At 37.1% G+C, this 16,728-nt stretch overlaps 1 protein-coding gene across 1 annotated transcript in view; it reads right to left on the bottom strand.

Moving 5' to 3' along the window:
- The window catches only part of LOC149222636 (Ankyrin repeat family protein), a 136,800-nt gene that overhangs the window by 38,709 nt on the left and 81,363 nt on the right, over positions 1-16,728 (bottom strand). The window contains exon 2 of the mRNA XM_089385535.1: positions 15,653-15,785. Within this exon, the coding sequence (XP_089241661.1) occupies positions 15,653-15,785 (133 nt within the window). The remainder of the gene's footprint in view (positions 1-15,652; positions 15,786-16,728) is intronic.

Below are 16,728 nucleotides of genomic sequence, written 5' to 3'. Positions count from 1 at the left end.
TAAAATATTTGGATTATATAACTATGTAAAATAATTGGATTGAAAAACTTGATACATAGATTTAATCAAAACAACTTAACAAATTAGTTAACAGTGTTACGTGTTAAGTTGTTAACCGTGTATTTTTATTTTTAATTGTGTATTGATAATATATTAATATATTATAATTTGAATGTTATATGCAGTAAGGTAACCTATAGACCATTATCATTATGCAACCATCACAGCATGAGCAAAGTGAAGGAGAAATCATCAAAACAGACCCAAAATCTCCTCTATGCCAGTATGTGGAGATTATTGGAAAAAATCCCAAAGGTGGTTCATTTAAATGTTAGTGCAATGAATGCCAAGATATCAAAAATGGCTCATATACTAGAGTGAAGGCCCATCTCACTGGTCAAACTAACACGGGGGTGCAAGTATTGCATAGGCCCAAAAGATGCAAATGGCAAACCTGGCAAAGGTTTGAGTCCTAGAAAAATGAAATTCTATGCATCTTTGCAAGAAGCTGCTGATAGGAAGCTTGCTGAGGGAAAACACCCTGTGCAAAGCTCTACAACTAGGCCTCCATTGCCATCTAGGCCTACTGCCACAATTAATAAAAGGCCCACTCTAGGCCCTCTTGAAGCAGCTTTCAATAATCAAGGTAGAGAAATAGCTAATGAACATGTAGCTCGTTGCATCTATGCAAATGGGCTAGCATTCAATTTGGTGTGTTCCCTTTATTGGCAACAAATGATTAAGGCAGTTAATGAAGTGCCAAAAGGGTATAAAAGCCCTGGATATGAAAAGGTCCGCACTCCTTTGTTGGCATAAGAGAGACAATCCGTGGATAGACAACTACAGGCAATCCGGGATACATGGGCAGAAACAAGTGTGTCCATCATTTCTAATGGATGGAGAGAATAAAGAAACCATCCATTAATTAATGATGTTGCAGTATTTTGAAGGTTGTTGATTGCAGTGGAATAGAGAAAGACGCATCTTTCATATCCACAATTCTAAGGTCGTCGCATAATATATGCATTGAGGAGGCTAAGGTCGTCGCAAAAATCTCTCATTTTCATCACCGCAAGTTTATGGAAGCCATTGAAATTGAGCGGTCCTCTAATAATATTAATAGGGATGACGACTGGAAAATTAGTAGTTGTTGGATTCCCGCCCTCTCTTCTTAGTCTTTCTCCTATCTCTCTGTGCTTTTTATCCCCTTTCTTGTTTGTTTCATACTCTAATTCCCTTTTATACTTCCTTTTATTGATTTCTATTAGTGATGATTACCCCTTCTTATTTATTTTTAGTAATAGTATGTATTCATGATCAGTTAGTATTATTTCTTATTTCATTTTTATCTTTTATTTATTATTTCATTTTATTTTTATTTTTTAACACCCTCTCTTATTATTTTTAAGAAAACTTCTTGGTGTATTTTTGTTTATTTTTATTTTTTTAACATAATTTATTTATTTACGTTTTTATTTTATTATTTATTTATTTATACATATATGGTTTTTTCTTTTTTACTTTACCCTCTCTTTTTATTTTTAAGAAATTTCTATTGTATTTTTATTTATTACATAATTTATTTATTTTCGTTTTTATTATATATATATATTTTAACACCCTCTCTTTTAGGTTTATATATTTTGAAAAAAAATTATTGTATTTTCCCTTTTATTATTCATTTTTATTTTCATATAATTTATTTGGTTTATTTATTTACATTTTTATGTAGTTTTATTTAATTGTTAAACAAACAAAAAATTTAGGTAACTTAATCATTAAATAATGAGGTATGAATAAGTTATCAATAAATTAAATAACTAATTAAACAAACTAGATTATTATTTATTAATTATTTAAACAGTTCAAATTAATTCCCAAAGATAGCTCTTTGGTTAATTTATAATATATAAATATATCAAGTAATATAAAATATAATTTTTCCCTTCCCTAATCAAATATTGCCATTTTCCTCTAGCTGTTAGGTTCACCTTTCCCCTTATTTAACTTGCCTCTGAGATCTGCCTCTGAGATCTGGTCCTGAAGATGAACCACACTGGCTGGTTTGAAACGCGTCGACCAAATATTCTCAATGTGATTTTTTCCGAAAAAAATCATTAACAAGTTATGGATCACAGAAGCTTGAATTTGAATCCACAATTCTTATTGACGCAATAGAAAGTGTGGGGCCACATAATGTTGTCCAAGTCATTACGGACAACGCACAGGTTTGTAAAGTTGCAGGTTTGATTGTGAAGGGTCGATATAGTCTCTTTTGGACTCCATGTGCAGTACATTCATTGAACCTTATGCTTGCCAAGATTGGTGAGATTGAATGGATTAATGAAATATATGTAGCAGCAAAAGAAATCCAAATGTTCATAACCAATCATTCAATGTCTCAAGCCATATATCGAGGTTTTGCAAAGTTGGAGCTACTGAAGGTACTCTTTTTTTAATCAATATTATTTGTATTGGAAATTCTTAATTTTAATTACAAATTTATATATGATTTCTCATTTGAGATTTGACTTTTTGAAACTTGTAGGTTGTTGAAACTCGTTTTGCCTCCCACACTCTTGTCATAAAGAGGCTTGTGGAGGTGAGACAAGCATTACAAGCAATGGTCATTGACCCTCTTTGGGAATCATGGAGGACTTCCACTTCTGATAGAGGGCAAAAAATCAAGTCCATCATTCTTGATGATGCATGGTGGGACAAGGTCCAATACCTTCTATGGTTCACTGAACCAATCTTGACCTTGATCAGGGCATTTGATACAAATACACCTTGCTTGGGGGAAGTTTATGAAAATATTGATAGTATGTTGGAGAGGATAAGGGAAATTATCAGGGCAAGTGAAAATGACCCTTATGAAACATTTTATTATTTAGTGAAGGCCATAGTTACAAAAAGGTGGAACAAAATGACCACACCATTACACCTTTTGACATATGCATTGAACCCTAAATACTATCATTACAAAATTTTGTCTTTACCTAGTAGAACAGCGCCAAACAAGGATTCTGAAGTGCTACAAGGATACAAGACAACTTTGAGGAAAATTTATAGAGATATGGGAGTTGCAATGGAAGTCTGCCAAGAATTTGGAGGATTTGTACAGTCTACTGGTAGCTTTTCAGATCCAGTAGCTATGGACGATCGAGGGCATCTTGATCCTATTACTTGGTGGGGCTTCCATGGTGGGGATAACATTCATCTCTCTACTCTAGCCACCAAGTTATTATCACAAGTTGCTAGTTCCTCATCAGTTAAGAGGAATTGGAGTACATATGGCTTCATCCATTCAGTGAAGCGAAACACGCTGGGAGCGGCAAAGGTTGAGGATCTTGTGTATGTTCATTCCAACCTCCGTCTTCTATCAAATGTTGAACCAGAGTATAAAAAAGGTCCAAGCAGGATGTGGGATGTGAAGCCTGAGTTCTCTAACTTGAACCTGACACTAAATGCCATGACTCACCTCAACCTACTTGAGGATATTGTTCCACCACCAGTCCAACCTACTGATGCAACTTCCTACATTCTAGGACCCCCATCATCTATTCATGATGTAGAGTTGCAATATGCAAAAGATACAGATCCATTTGAGGATATGTAAATGTATTTACTATTATCATTTATGATATTATGATCCTTTTTGTTACTTTGTATGAGGGAGGATGCATCATTTCAGTGTTTTAGTCTTCATATTTATAATATATCTAATGGTTTCAGTTCTAAAAGTGTTTGATGGTTTCATGGAGTATTTGATTTTTGAACTCTAAAGTGTTTTTTAAACTTAAAAATATTATTATATTTTTTTTTGTATGTGACGTATCCTTGGCATATCCGAATCCTGGATTTTCAAAAACTAGCGGATTCAAATCCGGATCTGTATTCGTATCCATATCCGTATCCAAATCCTGGTAACATAACTCCATAGCTGAAGTCGAGTACATAGCAACAATAGATTGTTGTACACAAATCTTATGGATGAAGAAAGCCTTAAAGGATGTCAAAGTAGAAACAAATCAACCTACCACCATCTATTGTGACAATACCGGTGCAATCAGCCTCTCAAAGAATCTAATCATGCATTCAAACACAAAACACATCCCAATCAAGTACCACTTTCTCCGAGAACAAGTTGCAGGGCAGAACATCAAAATGGAATATGTCAACACCTAGGAATAGATTGCAGACATCTTCACAAAACCCCTACCTCAGGAAGCATTTGAATCTCTTTGTCAAAAGATTGGTGTCATCACTCTTGCATCTCATTACAACATCCCTTTGCCATTGATGTCAAAGGGGGAGAGAACATGACAAGGGGAGCAGCATCATGACAGGGGGAGAATCACGATGACAGGGAGAGTATCATATGAGGAGATTGTTTCTATCAATAACAAAGGGGGAGATAGTTGGAAGAATAATTTGTTATTGGTGTCAAAGGATGGCTTGATGAATATAAGAAAGCCATAGGCTTAAAGAGCACTTTAAGCCCTTTCCAATTTTCTAAGTGAGAAAACCAGATATTGGACCCCCTGTCAGGTTGGCCATGTTTCAAGTAGATTGATTTGTATAAATAAGGAGGATCCTCTCCCTCATTCGAACACAACTCAGACAAGCAGAAGATAAGAGGAATTCGGCCTGAGGAAGAGTGAAAAAGGCTCATATCTCATGAACCTTGTGGCAAAGTGAAGAAGAAGCACTTGGGATTTGGTTTCTGATTTCTATGGCTCTTGGGAAATGGTTTTGGTGATGTTTTGAACTGCAATTGAAGCCTCCATTGGCATTGAACTTGGTCACTTTGTTGCTCTAATCACAAGCCCTTCTAAATGTTGGAGAATCTAGTGGGGCAGTTATTAAAACAATTCTTCTTATCCTTGATAAAAGCTTGTGAACTTATATTATCTGCTTGTTTTTCTTTGTTAGATTATTTTCACCAAACAATTATCAAGAGCATAAACCATGAAGATCATAAAAGACAATGGACACAAAATATAGGTTCCAAGCCAAGGCGAAACCCCTCCAAGCAGAAAACCCAGAAAGAATCTCTTCTCTTCTTATAGAATCAAATCAAATGAGAAATCCAAGACCCAAATGCCAAAGTCAAGAACTCTTCCAATCACCAAGTCAACCCTCTAACTGATCTCCTTCAAACAAGACAAAGTCTACTAAAGTCAACGAAGGTCAACCCCTTCAAAGTCTACCCCAATCAAAGTTTCAGGCCTCAATTCAAGTCTACAACTTCAGCCTACAATTCTCGGCCCTGCAACTCATACAAAACCCCTAGACTTTCGCACGTGTGGGCAGAATTAGGTCATATTTCATATTTTCTTCCTTCGCTTGGTCTTTCTTCTTGTTTCCTAGTCCTTCGCTCTTCTTTCTTCCTTCTTGTTATTGCAAATTGAACTTGTGAAGTGTGTCCAAAAGAGTCTAACTCTCTTCCTTTATATAGCCTTCTCATGAGGTCAAATACGCCTCTCCTAGGCCGACTTTTCACTGGCAAGGTCAACTTGGTCTTGGAGGTCAATTTGACTTTCTAGACTCAAAAATAATATCTTTTACATTTTATAACTTGCCCAAATGGGTCTTATACAAATGATAATGACTCTCTTGACTCATGATAAATATTTTCATGACTTGACAAACCCTAGGAGCATGAAATGCATGCTTGACCTAGATGACCATTCAAATGGAGCATGAAACCCATGCTAGAAAATAATATTTTTCTTTCTTCTTTTGCTTGTTACATAAGATATACATAATGACATGAGTATAATGACAATTATGAAGACTAAAACTAGTTACATTTTCCAACAATCCCTCTTAACTAGGGAGGCATCCATAATTGTACAACTGGTACAAGGATAGTTTCAAACTGAAGAGTTTTCATAAGAAGAGTCGAATTGATAAGTCACCTTTAAGCATCAAAATCATAACCAGCATTGTCAACATAGTAAGGCCTTAACTGACAATCTCTTCTTATATCAAAGCATAATGTTGGGAGGCTTTACGTGAGACACCACACTACCTCTTAAGGCACATACCCAATCTGGATGTTCACTAGGTATGTCCTTTTAGGACTATTCTTATCTTGGATTCCCAATTTTAAAAGACTATCAGTCCTCTTTGACCACTCTTATCTTGGATACATGTCCAATCCTCAAAGAGTGTCTGTCTAATTCCTATTTTGGATTCTTTGTCCTCAAGTAAATCTCAGATGCTTATCCAATCCTCCATTCTCCTTCCTAGTGCCTTCACTAGACTTACGGTTGTTAGTCCTGGTCTAGTGCATGACACATGGAGAATATGATGTCTAACATCACTCCCTCTCAACCAGAGAGGAGATCCTCATTCCCTCTTGATTAGGGAATAGATCCTTGCTCCTTCTCAAATATTTAAGGAGACTTCTTACTCTCTCTCAAACGTAGAGGAGATTACTTACTTCCTTTTAATTGGAAAGTCAAGTTCTTTAGCGTGTCTTCATCAATACATCAACTACTTCATGTAGATCTTTAAGTAGTTGCATGGCTCCTCCTTCCCTTTGCATCTCATCATATTGAGCTTTTGTAATGGAGCCAAACTTTCTTCAAACTGTGATAGGGTTCAGGCCATCAACCTTTCATATCACTTTCCTCTAGTCATCATCAACAAAGGCATTATATTGATCCAATCAAGGTAGAGTTAATCATAGCTTCCTTTAATCATGAAAGTGATCTTCATTGTCATCAAAACATCAGGTTATCTTTTGTGTTGCTACCTTTCAATCCCAAGATGATGTAGACATCTTGACCATATAACACTCCAAGGATTATCAAATCCATCCACTCAATCCATGTGTTTATTGAATTGAGTTCAAAACACAGCTGTAGATACACTGCCATTATGTATTTCTGCAACATTCTTCCATGTAGCAAAACCATATACAAACCAAATAATTAATACCAAAACATCAATATCATAATTACCTCATCATGATGGCCTTTTGTCAAGATATCAGATTCTGCTTACTTATTTCCTTGAGATCAACATACTTCCACATGGTCTATCTCCATATTGTACAAGAATCCTTCTCCATGCTTTTGATTTTTTAATCAAAAGTGCCCATGGAACGAACTAATCAGCAAGCTACAATATCTTCTTCCTTGGAGTTGTCATTATCAACTCTTTTTCTTTCTTTAGGAAACCATATTTGATGTTGATCAATATCATCATGTCTAAGTCATGCCATCTTATGGAAGAGTCTTGATCCTTAGCCATTCCAAAGTGTAATATTCCTAATGGAAATTTACAATGATAAACAAAGCATACATAGTAAAACCACATACAAAAATTTACAGCGCATCAAACAACCAGAAATCTCCATAAATTGCATTGTGCTGAGCCATTTTATTAATATAATTGTTGGGTACAAAGGTAAAATCAGAAAGCATGCACTTGGGCTTGCTCAAGGCAAGCTAACAATATCCACGTGATGAAATCAGCTGCTCTAAGATGCAATATGGCTGTCCCCAACAATCTTTGTGTTGTCCCAGTGAAAATTGCATTATTGGTTGCAAATAATAGTTGATAGGGTCTCCTCCAGTGCTTAGAAAATTCTGGGAATTTAACCCCGAGCTCTCCACCAATAACCCACAAAAACCCACAAAGGAATTGGCCAAATGTTGACCTCGGAATTTCGGCCCAAATTTCCCCTAGCTCCTCTAGCTGCTAGCTAAATTGGGACCCTTGTTTGACCCCTCAAATCTGCCCAGAAAATTCTGCCAAATTATTCTAAGGTCCTTGTCAAAAACCCAGAGAGGGTTGGTTCTAGTTTTGACACTCCAAAATTGACCCCAAATGCTTGGCCCTCCTCCACAAGCAGAAAATGTAACCTGCGGCAGTTGTTGTGTTTGTTGCTCCCCCAAAGTGTTGGAAAATCCAACAAAATACTTCCCCAGACTCCACCTCAAGTCTCAGCCCCAAAAATCACTTCATTCCTCAACCTCCCAGCGTGCCTCCTCCAAGAACTGCGCAATCCTTGTGTTGTTGTTGCTGAGCCCCTCTACAAATTTGCACTCCCTGTTGCTGGTACAAACCGGAACAGATGGAACTCCCTCCTTGGGCTGGCACTCGAATTCCACGGAAGCAAGGGTTGAGATTTCCGCTTAGAAACACTCGTGTGCTAAACAGCACTTGCAGACTTGGCTTCTGCTCAAGCGTGTGACAGTTTTCACAAAGATGAATGAATGACCAAAATGAGTGTCTCTTGCTCTTTTTATCAAAGGACCTCCAAGATGCCCATGTGGGCCCAGCTCGACTTTCCCCCACCAACTTTGCTCCAATGAGAGTGTATTGCGCATGTGGGCCACAATTCTCTAAGAGTGGGCCCCATGTACCACTAGTGGCTCGATTTTCTCCTCCATCCTCTAATGTTTGGGATCACATTTGATTAGAAAAAATATGTGGGGCCTCTAAACCCATACTTCCTAAGTGCTAATGCGAATTAATTCAAAACTGGCCAAAAATTGATATTTCCCTTAGCAATGTTGCTAAGTGGGAATATCACACAAAGCATACCAAACCTTCTTCTCCCAAGCATCAATTAACCACATGGAAGACCTCTTATGCATATGTTACGAAGCACATTCTTACAACCAACTCTTTTTGCAAGATTCATGTAGATATGAATTCTACCTTCTAGAGAAGAGTTACTAAAGACGTGCATACCTTATATAACCATCTAGCCATCCTTCCTTTGAATGAGCTTGCTTCTTATTCTTATCGAAGATGAGCTTCCTTTAAGAGGAGAAAGAATTCAATTCTGCCTCTCAAACCGCAACTTGACCATCATCATGTTTCCATACTAAATAAAACATATATCAGTCATATCATAATGCATCTTTCAAATATTAAAGAACCTTGCCTAGATGATGGTTCTTATTGGAGGATCTTGATGATCCTTTCTACAAGATGACTACCTCTAACATTGTGTTAGAAAATATTTAGATGAACGATGATGTGCAAGATGGTCCAAGTCTTCTCATTATTGTCAACTAGATGACTTCTTCCAAATCAATTTGACCATGTAAACTCTAATTCCTCTACTATCATATGTTATCTTCTATGATGCCATGCATCACAAAAACCAAGACTCTTCTAAAGAATGCAATGATGCATGCTTACTCTAATTGCTACTTTCTAATAAAAGAAAGATAAATTGTAAATGAACCAGATAGAGATGGAGCTTCCCTTTAATAGTATAGATCCTTTGGATCTTCACCTTTCGGCTTCTTCTCAAGTTCTTCCTTTTCTTCAACTATGTGAGCTCCACTTCTCTCCTTCCTTTTGTTGTTTTTCTTGTTTGGACAATCCCTCTTAAAATGTCCATACTCATTGCATCCAAAGCATTGTATCTTGGACATATCTGGTTTTCCTTTGGACTTTCCAAACTTCCCTTTCTTCTTCTTGGATTTTACAACAAAGGCTTGAGATTTTTCATTTGATTTGGTGTCATCCTTTGCCTTTATCCTTGTTTCTTCCAAGATACATTAAGCCCATAGTTCATCAAAGGAAGTAGTATATTTTCTTGAATAGACACTTGTTGCAAAATTGCTCCATTCAAGTGGCAAAGAATTTAGTACACAAGTGGTCATCTCTGAATCGGAAATGACTTCCCCAAGCGCATGCAACTAGTCCCTTAATTGTGAGATCCTCATAAGATATGCAAACATATCTTCATCCTTTGACATCCTTATTTTATATAGTTGATTTCTCAAGGATATATTCTGACCTGATGTACTTATGGAGTACAATTTCACCAACTTATCATAGATAGCTTTAGATGTATTCAAGTCAACAGCAAAGGGAATGAGATAATCTTTTATGGAATCAACAAGAATCCTTTGTGCCCTTACCTCTCCCTTCTTGTACCTTGCTAATTCTTGAGTCTTCTCTTTGTCTACTTGAGTAATTTCTCCAAGAACATATTTCATGACTTCATTTTCTGTGAGCACCAAATCAATCCTTTTCTTCCATGCTATGAAGTTTGTTGATCCAACGAGCTTGTTGCTTTCCTTTCAAAATGAAGTCATTTGATTTGTAGACTGAGACATGGAGAACAATATGGTACTTACTTGTCAAACAAGTGTCCTTCTTGATGATGCCTTCAATTATATTGATGCTTTCAAGACCTTCAATAGACTTCAAAGATTTTCTTCAATAGTAAAGAGCCTTCAAGAGAAAGATAGATGTTCTTTTTCAAGATGATGTAGTGCACTAGAGAGCCTTCAATGAGAGCTTATAATCTTATTCCTCCAAGGTCAATAGGTCTTCTTCTTTATATCCTTCCTTACATTCTTATAAGAATCTTTCCTTGTGTTCTTCTTGCAAATGATGTTCTTCAATGGATGTCTTCCTTTTATGCCAACAATAATGACCTTCAAATTGCCTTCTCTTCACCTTAGCTCTGGAACCATGTTGGAGAATCTAGTAGGGCAACTATTAAAAAAAATCCCCTTGTCCTTGATAAAAGCTTGTGAACTTATATTATCTACTTGTTTTTCTTTGTTAGATTCTTTTTATCAAACAATTATCAAGAGCATAAACCATGAAGATCATAAAAGACAACGGACACAAAATATAGGCTCCAAGCTAAGGAAAAAACCCTCCAAGGGGAAAACCCAAAAAGAATCTCTTCTTTTCTTATAGAATCAAATCAAATCAGATATGCAAGACCCAAATACCAAAGTCAAGACCTCCTCCAAGCACCAAGGCATCCCTCTAACTGATCTCTTTCAGACAAGACAAAGTCTACCAAAGTCAACGAAGGTCAACCACTTCAAAATCTGCTCCAATCAAAGTTTCGGCCCTCAATTCAAGTTTGTAACTTCGGCTTGCAATTCTCGACCCTGCAACTCATACAAAAACCCTAGATTTTCGCACGTGTGGGTAAAATTAGGTCATATTTTAGATATTCTTCCTTCACTTGGTCTTTCTTCTTGTTTCCTAGTCGTTTGATCTTCTTTCTTCCATCGCTTGGTCTTTCTTCTTGTATCCTAGTCATTCGATCTTCTTTCTTCCTTCTTGTTATCGCAGATCGAATTTGTGAAGTGTGTCCAAACAAGTCGAACTCTCTTCCTTTATATAGCCTTCTCATGAGGTCAAATAGGCCCCTCCTAGGCCAAATTTCACTAGCAAGGCCGACTTGGTCTTTGAGGTCAATTTGACTTTCTAAACACAAAAATTATATATTTTACATTTTACAACTTGCCCAAATGGGTCTTATACAAATGATAACTGACTCTCTTGACTCATGACAAATATTTTCTTGACTTGACAAACCCTATGAGCATGAAATGCATGCTTGACCTAGATGACCATTCAAATGGAGCATGACACCCATGCTAGAAAATAATCTTTTTTTTTCTTTTTTTTCTTATTACATAAGATATACATAATGACATGAGTACAATGACAATTATGACGACCGAAACTAGTTACATTTTCCAACACTAAATAGTAGAACACGACCTGCTATTGGAGGAATTTCGGCTTCTCTACAACTCTAATCTCGGCCTCCTTTCTCGAACTAGAACAGACCTTCAGCACTGTGGAAAATCAGTCATTGTGGCCTATGAAATTCGGCCCTGAGGCCAGAATTTCAGCCCCCCTTTAGTGGCCTATGATATCTCAATCTAATGCAAAGTTTCGGCTCCCTATGATAGAGGCAAAAAGGAGGTTTTGAACCTATGTTTGGACCATTTCTTGAGCAAACTTTGGTGAATTTCTGAGCAAACTTTAGATCTCCTTTTTAGCAGTCTTTGGATTCCCTTTTGAGCAGACTTTGGATCCCCGCTTGGAGCAGAATTTGAACAAATCTTGGATCACTTCTTAAGCAGATTTTGACTGAGTCTTTTGGTGCAGACCTTAAGAGCAGACTTGAAGGCATCCTTGAGCAAGTTTTGAACATCCTTGAAGCAGACCTTCGAGAGCATCTTGGAGCAGATTCTTGAAGACTTCTTAAGCAGCTTTTGAAGCATCTTTGGAGCAAGACTTTGGAGAGCTTTTTGGATGACATCTTGAAGCAATGTTGGGTTAAAGTTCTAAAGTATATTGGAAGTGCTTGTTTAGACTGGAGCCTAAGAGGATTGGTGTCCTCATTGAGACCAGGTTGGTGCCTAGATTTTTGTTTGAGGATTGGAGTCCTCGTTCAAGGTAAGAGCCTTGAAGAAGTTAGAAATTTTGTTGTACAAGTTGGAGCCTGATTTTTTGTAAAAGAGGATTGGAGTCCTCAATATCTTCATTAATAAAATTATTTTCTTGTTCTACTTCTTGTGTCCTAGTTTAACTTGTGATAAAATCTTAACTAGGATAATATAACAATTAAAAGAAATATTGTTTCACCCCCCCAGTATTTCCAACACTATTGTGGTGACAATGATAGCCCTCTTGAGTTAACCTTAGGCTTACAACAGCTTTTGGGACTATGTAGCTTAAGTGCAAGATCAATTGAAAACACCCTACATGAGTAAATTGTTTGTTGTCTGCTTGTGATTTCTCCAAGTGATTTCTCCAATATACTAATAGTAGATTGATTTCATCAACAACAAACCTACATTCCAACAATTCAAAGATTCCCTCTAGATAGACTTGGATCTTTGATGATCTCAAAAAAAGCACATATAAACTATTGCCATTGGAGGACTTGGAGTATTCATCAGCAAAAACGTGACATGGTAAGAATAGCACATTTTTTGGAATTCAAAAACCCTTAAGGTGGCGAAACAATGAATGTTATGGTTTTTGTCATGATCACAAAGTATTTGCAAGAGGTAGGTGGCGCGGCGCAAGTCGAGGTCTCAGGCCTGGATAGGGAAGATGACGGGGCCTTTGTGTTTGTGGTTTTTAGACCTTAAGCCAGGCTCTTGTAGCTCTCATGGAATTGAACGTCGATCTGAGGGCAACCTGGGACCATAATCATGACAGTGCAGGCCCATTTTTGGCAATGGCCAGGATCCCTGGAGTTATGCAGTAGACGAATTGGACGTCACTACTCTGGTAGACTTGGGCAAAAAATGAGTGGTGAGATCCTAATTGCAGGCAACATGGCATTTTTCGGTTGATACTGGAGTGCACGGCAGTGGATTTATTAGTAGTGTGATGCAAATCAGCCACAGCGTGCTCTGTATGGGGTGTCGTTAGCGTGGGGGGCCTGCAAAGTGAAAACTCTGAAGGGTTGGTGCCCAATATCATGGTTACAACTTACAAGTTCACATGCACAATTTGCGCAATAAAAGTTGGGGGTTGTGGTTTTGAAGTGGCATGCATACATGCGGGATCTATCCTTCCAAAGGAATTCCCATAGCTTTCTTCTTCTTTGATCTGGCCAAAAGACAGGAAAAGACGAAAGAGGAAAATTTCCAAATTTTCCTAAAAAATCTTAAAGGAAAGACCTCTATTTTCTAGATCAGGGACTCGAATCTTGTGGAAAACCTGAAACAGTACATCCAATAAAATCTTGGTATTTCTGTAAGTTTTCAAAGCTTGTTATTTGAAGGGAAAATGCTACAAGATTCCCACCAGATGAAGGACAATGGTATTGTGCGAAACTCCATCATTATTTTAAATTTGAGGCTGTGTGGCAGAGCTCAGAGCTCTAGAAAGTTGAAACCCCAGCGGATCTATCTCTTTCATGGATGAGGTGCAAGGGAAGGCTCACATCCCATCAAATCATATCCAAAACATCCCAGCACCCTACATAGCAGAAAAAATGGAAAAAAACACCAGCCATGGAAGTTAATCTTCCAAAGGTAAATTACCTTTTTCTTATCTCTAATCCAAGGTTGTTATATGCAAATTCAATGGTTTCTAGCCCAGATTTGATGCATTACACCAATGGGTATTCTCTACTTGGACCCCCAACTGTGATATCTATTTATGTTCTAAGGGTTTCTTCATTGTTCAATTCAACACACAGAAAGATCTGGAGTACATCCTAAATGAAGGGCCATGGTTTTGGGGCAGAGTTGGGCTCTTCATTACTCCATGGTTCCCAGATTTTGATGCTACAAATATGGTGGTTTCAACAATGTTGATATGGGTGAGACTACCCAATCTCCCTCTTCCTTTCTGGCACCATCAGGTCCTAGAGGATATTGGAAATACTCTAGGAAAATTCAAAAAGATGGACCTTGACAGAACAGAGAAAGATATCTTTACTTTTGCCAAAATTTGTGTAGAGATAGACCTCAATGAAAGTCTACCTGACCGCATTCAACTGAAACATAAAAAATTTCAGTGGACCCAAGTATTAGATTACGAGAACATGGCATTCAAATGCCAAATTTGTTTTCAAACATGACACTTGCAGAACACATGCCCACAATCAAAAAAGATCCCAAAAAAATAAAAAAAGGCCGGCCCATAAGCCTAAGGGGATGGCGGGTATCTGACCCTCACCTTTCTGAAGAAGAAGAAAAAGAGACCATGGAGAACCATCCAAATATGGATGCACAAGCTCAACATGGTAACCAAGCATATGGAGGTGTTGTGGATCAGTCAGGAACCACAACCCACATCCAGAAGGGTATTGAATTAGTAGAGATACAAGCATTAGAGCAGCAGAAAGAGGAAGCACACAATGAAAAGGGCACAAGGGGTATAAAGAGAACTCATGTCTCTGAGAGCTCAGACTTGGACAAAGAAATCCCTCTGCAGATAGCTGGAAATGAATTGGCAATGGTAACAGTTGATCCCAACCATGGGGTTTGGCAAAAGGTTCGGAAAAAAGAAAGGAAAAACTGAGAAGTGATTTTTATCACACTTAACTCCGGCATAATTTACATAACTTTTTACAATTTTCATTTTATTGCTCATCAGCCGAAAGGCTGATATGACCAAATGCTTTCAGCATCTACGGAATGTAATTTCGTTCCTTGTTTCAGGTTGAATAAAATTACGATTTTTCCCTCAGATTAAAAAAAAGCATCTATTGATATAAACTATAAAAGGAACTGCTTTTGGTAGTCTTGACTCTATTTATGGTAACAGATCCCCTAACTGGCAACAAGAGTTCAATCGATTTATCTAAATGACATCTAGAAATATAACACAAACCTGGACCTCATAGTCACATGGATTGATGTAATATGAATCCAGTTATCTATCCATGGTCAGATCTTATTCCACCCACAAATGGATCTATAGTCTCAGTTTAAAATTTAACAGTAATATAAATGCACGTGTAACTGTTTGCAACTTGGATACAGAGAACATAAATCATATCTCCAATGGAGCTAACAGAAAACAACCAATATTCTGATGCAATATTGCAGCATTGCAAACCATTTCAGATTGCAGTCTGCACCAAATCATCTGACCAAATTTTCAAGCATTAGTACAGTAGCATCAAAAATCCTTACATCTAATATACTAACAGCCTCAATATGGCAATAATATAAATGGACATATTCAGCTGCTTGCAACTTAGCTGCAAGTGAGGATAAAATCATATCTCCAATGGCATTACAGAGCACAAGTAGGCAAGTAATATTTCAACGATCTTTTGTCGCAATATTCAGAATCCCAATTTATTTCAAATTGCACACTGCACCACATCATTTTATCAAGTTGCTAGCATCAAGAGAACGGTGTCAAGGAATCCTACCTGCTTGCAATAATGCTTCAACAACATTAGCATGTCCACTGCTCACAGCAGAATGGAGTGGAGTCCACCCTTCCTCGTCACCATTGTTCACACTGCTTACGGATGGATCAAGACCTGCTAATATGCGAACGACCTATCTCCACAACCCAGGAAGATGATAACTCATCAATATGTTATGCAAATTTTTTATGATCTCTTAAAATAACCGATGCATCTACATTCAATGCACATGTTAGCATTCTTAACAGCTAAGAGAGTATTCTAAACAGCAAAAAAATGATACTGTGGGACCCTGAAACACTGACAGAGAAAGAAAGATAAGCAATGAAAAAGTAGAAAATCAATTACATTTGTCTCTAACCTCACAACTAGAGATGATAAAAGAAAAAGTAGTTTGCATAATCTACATTGTGACAGCAGACAGCAGGTTACACTGCTAATTATTACACCTAAAATATCAATTTTACAACAATGTGAGGTTTTTCAAAAGCCATTATTTACTCCTCAAATACCTACTTAAAACAACGTGTATAAGACAGTCAACAATAACCATGGACTTGAGCAGTTACTGGAAACAGATAGCATTGTTAGATTAAACTGCAACAGAAACAAAAGCATTACCAGAGTAAACAAGAAGAGGAAATAGGCTATAAAAAGAGACAATTTTGCAATTTTAGGACTCTGAAAAAATTGATAAGAGAACACCTGATTCGATAGCCATCATTTAACCATGAAAAGTTAAACTACTTGTTATCCAATAAAACATAATTAAACGAAATCCAGAGCAATATCCAATAGCACTTTCGCAGTTGCTAACTATTCTACAGGGTCTTGTCCGTAGAAGTATTAATCGGCAATAAATCGGCGAGGCAAAAGTGCGAAGAGTTTTAATCGGATCGGGAAATAATCAGTGAATACAATAAATAAAGATATACACATATATTGAATTAAAAAACAAAAAACAACATTTTTCATTGATATTCAATAAAGCCATGTCCAAACAATGCATAATATCAATAGCTGTCCAAAATATCATGAGGGCAATGTGTATACTTCAAGTATAGAATATATTTGAT

Source organism: Pinus tabuliformis, chromosome Q (genome assembly GCF_031772625.1).
Source record: "Pinus tabuliformis cultivar Carrire ecotype Pingquan chromosome Q, CPIR1, whole genome shotgun sequence".
Taxonomy (NCBI): domain Eukaryota; kingdom Viridiplantae; phylum Streptophyta; class Pinopsida; order Pinales; family Pinaceae; genus Pinus; species Pinus tabuliformis.
Note: the sequence above shows the minus strand (reverse complement) of the source record. Positions and strands in the feature narration are given on the sequence as shown.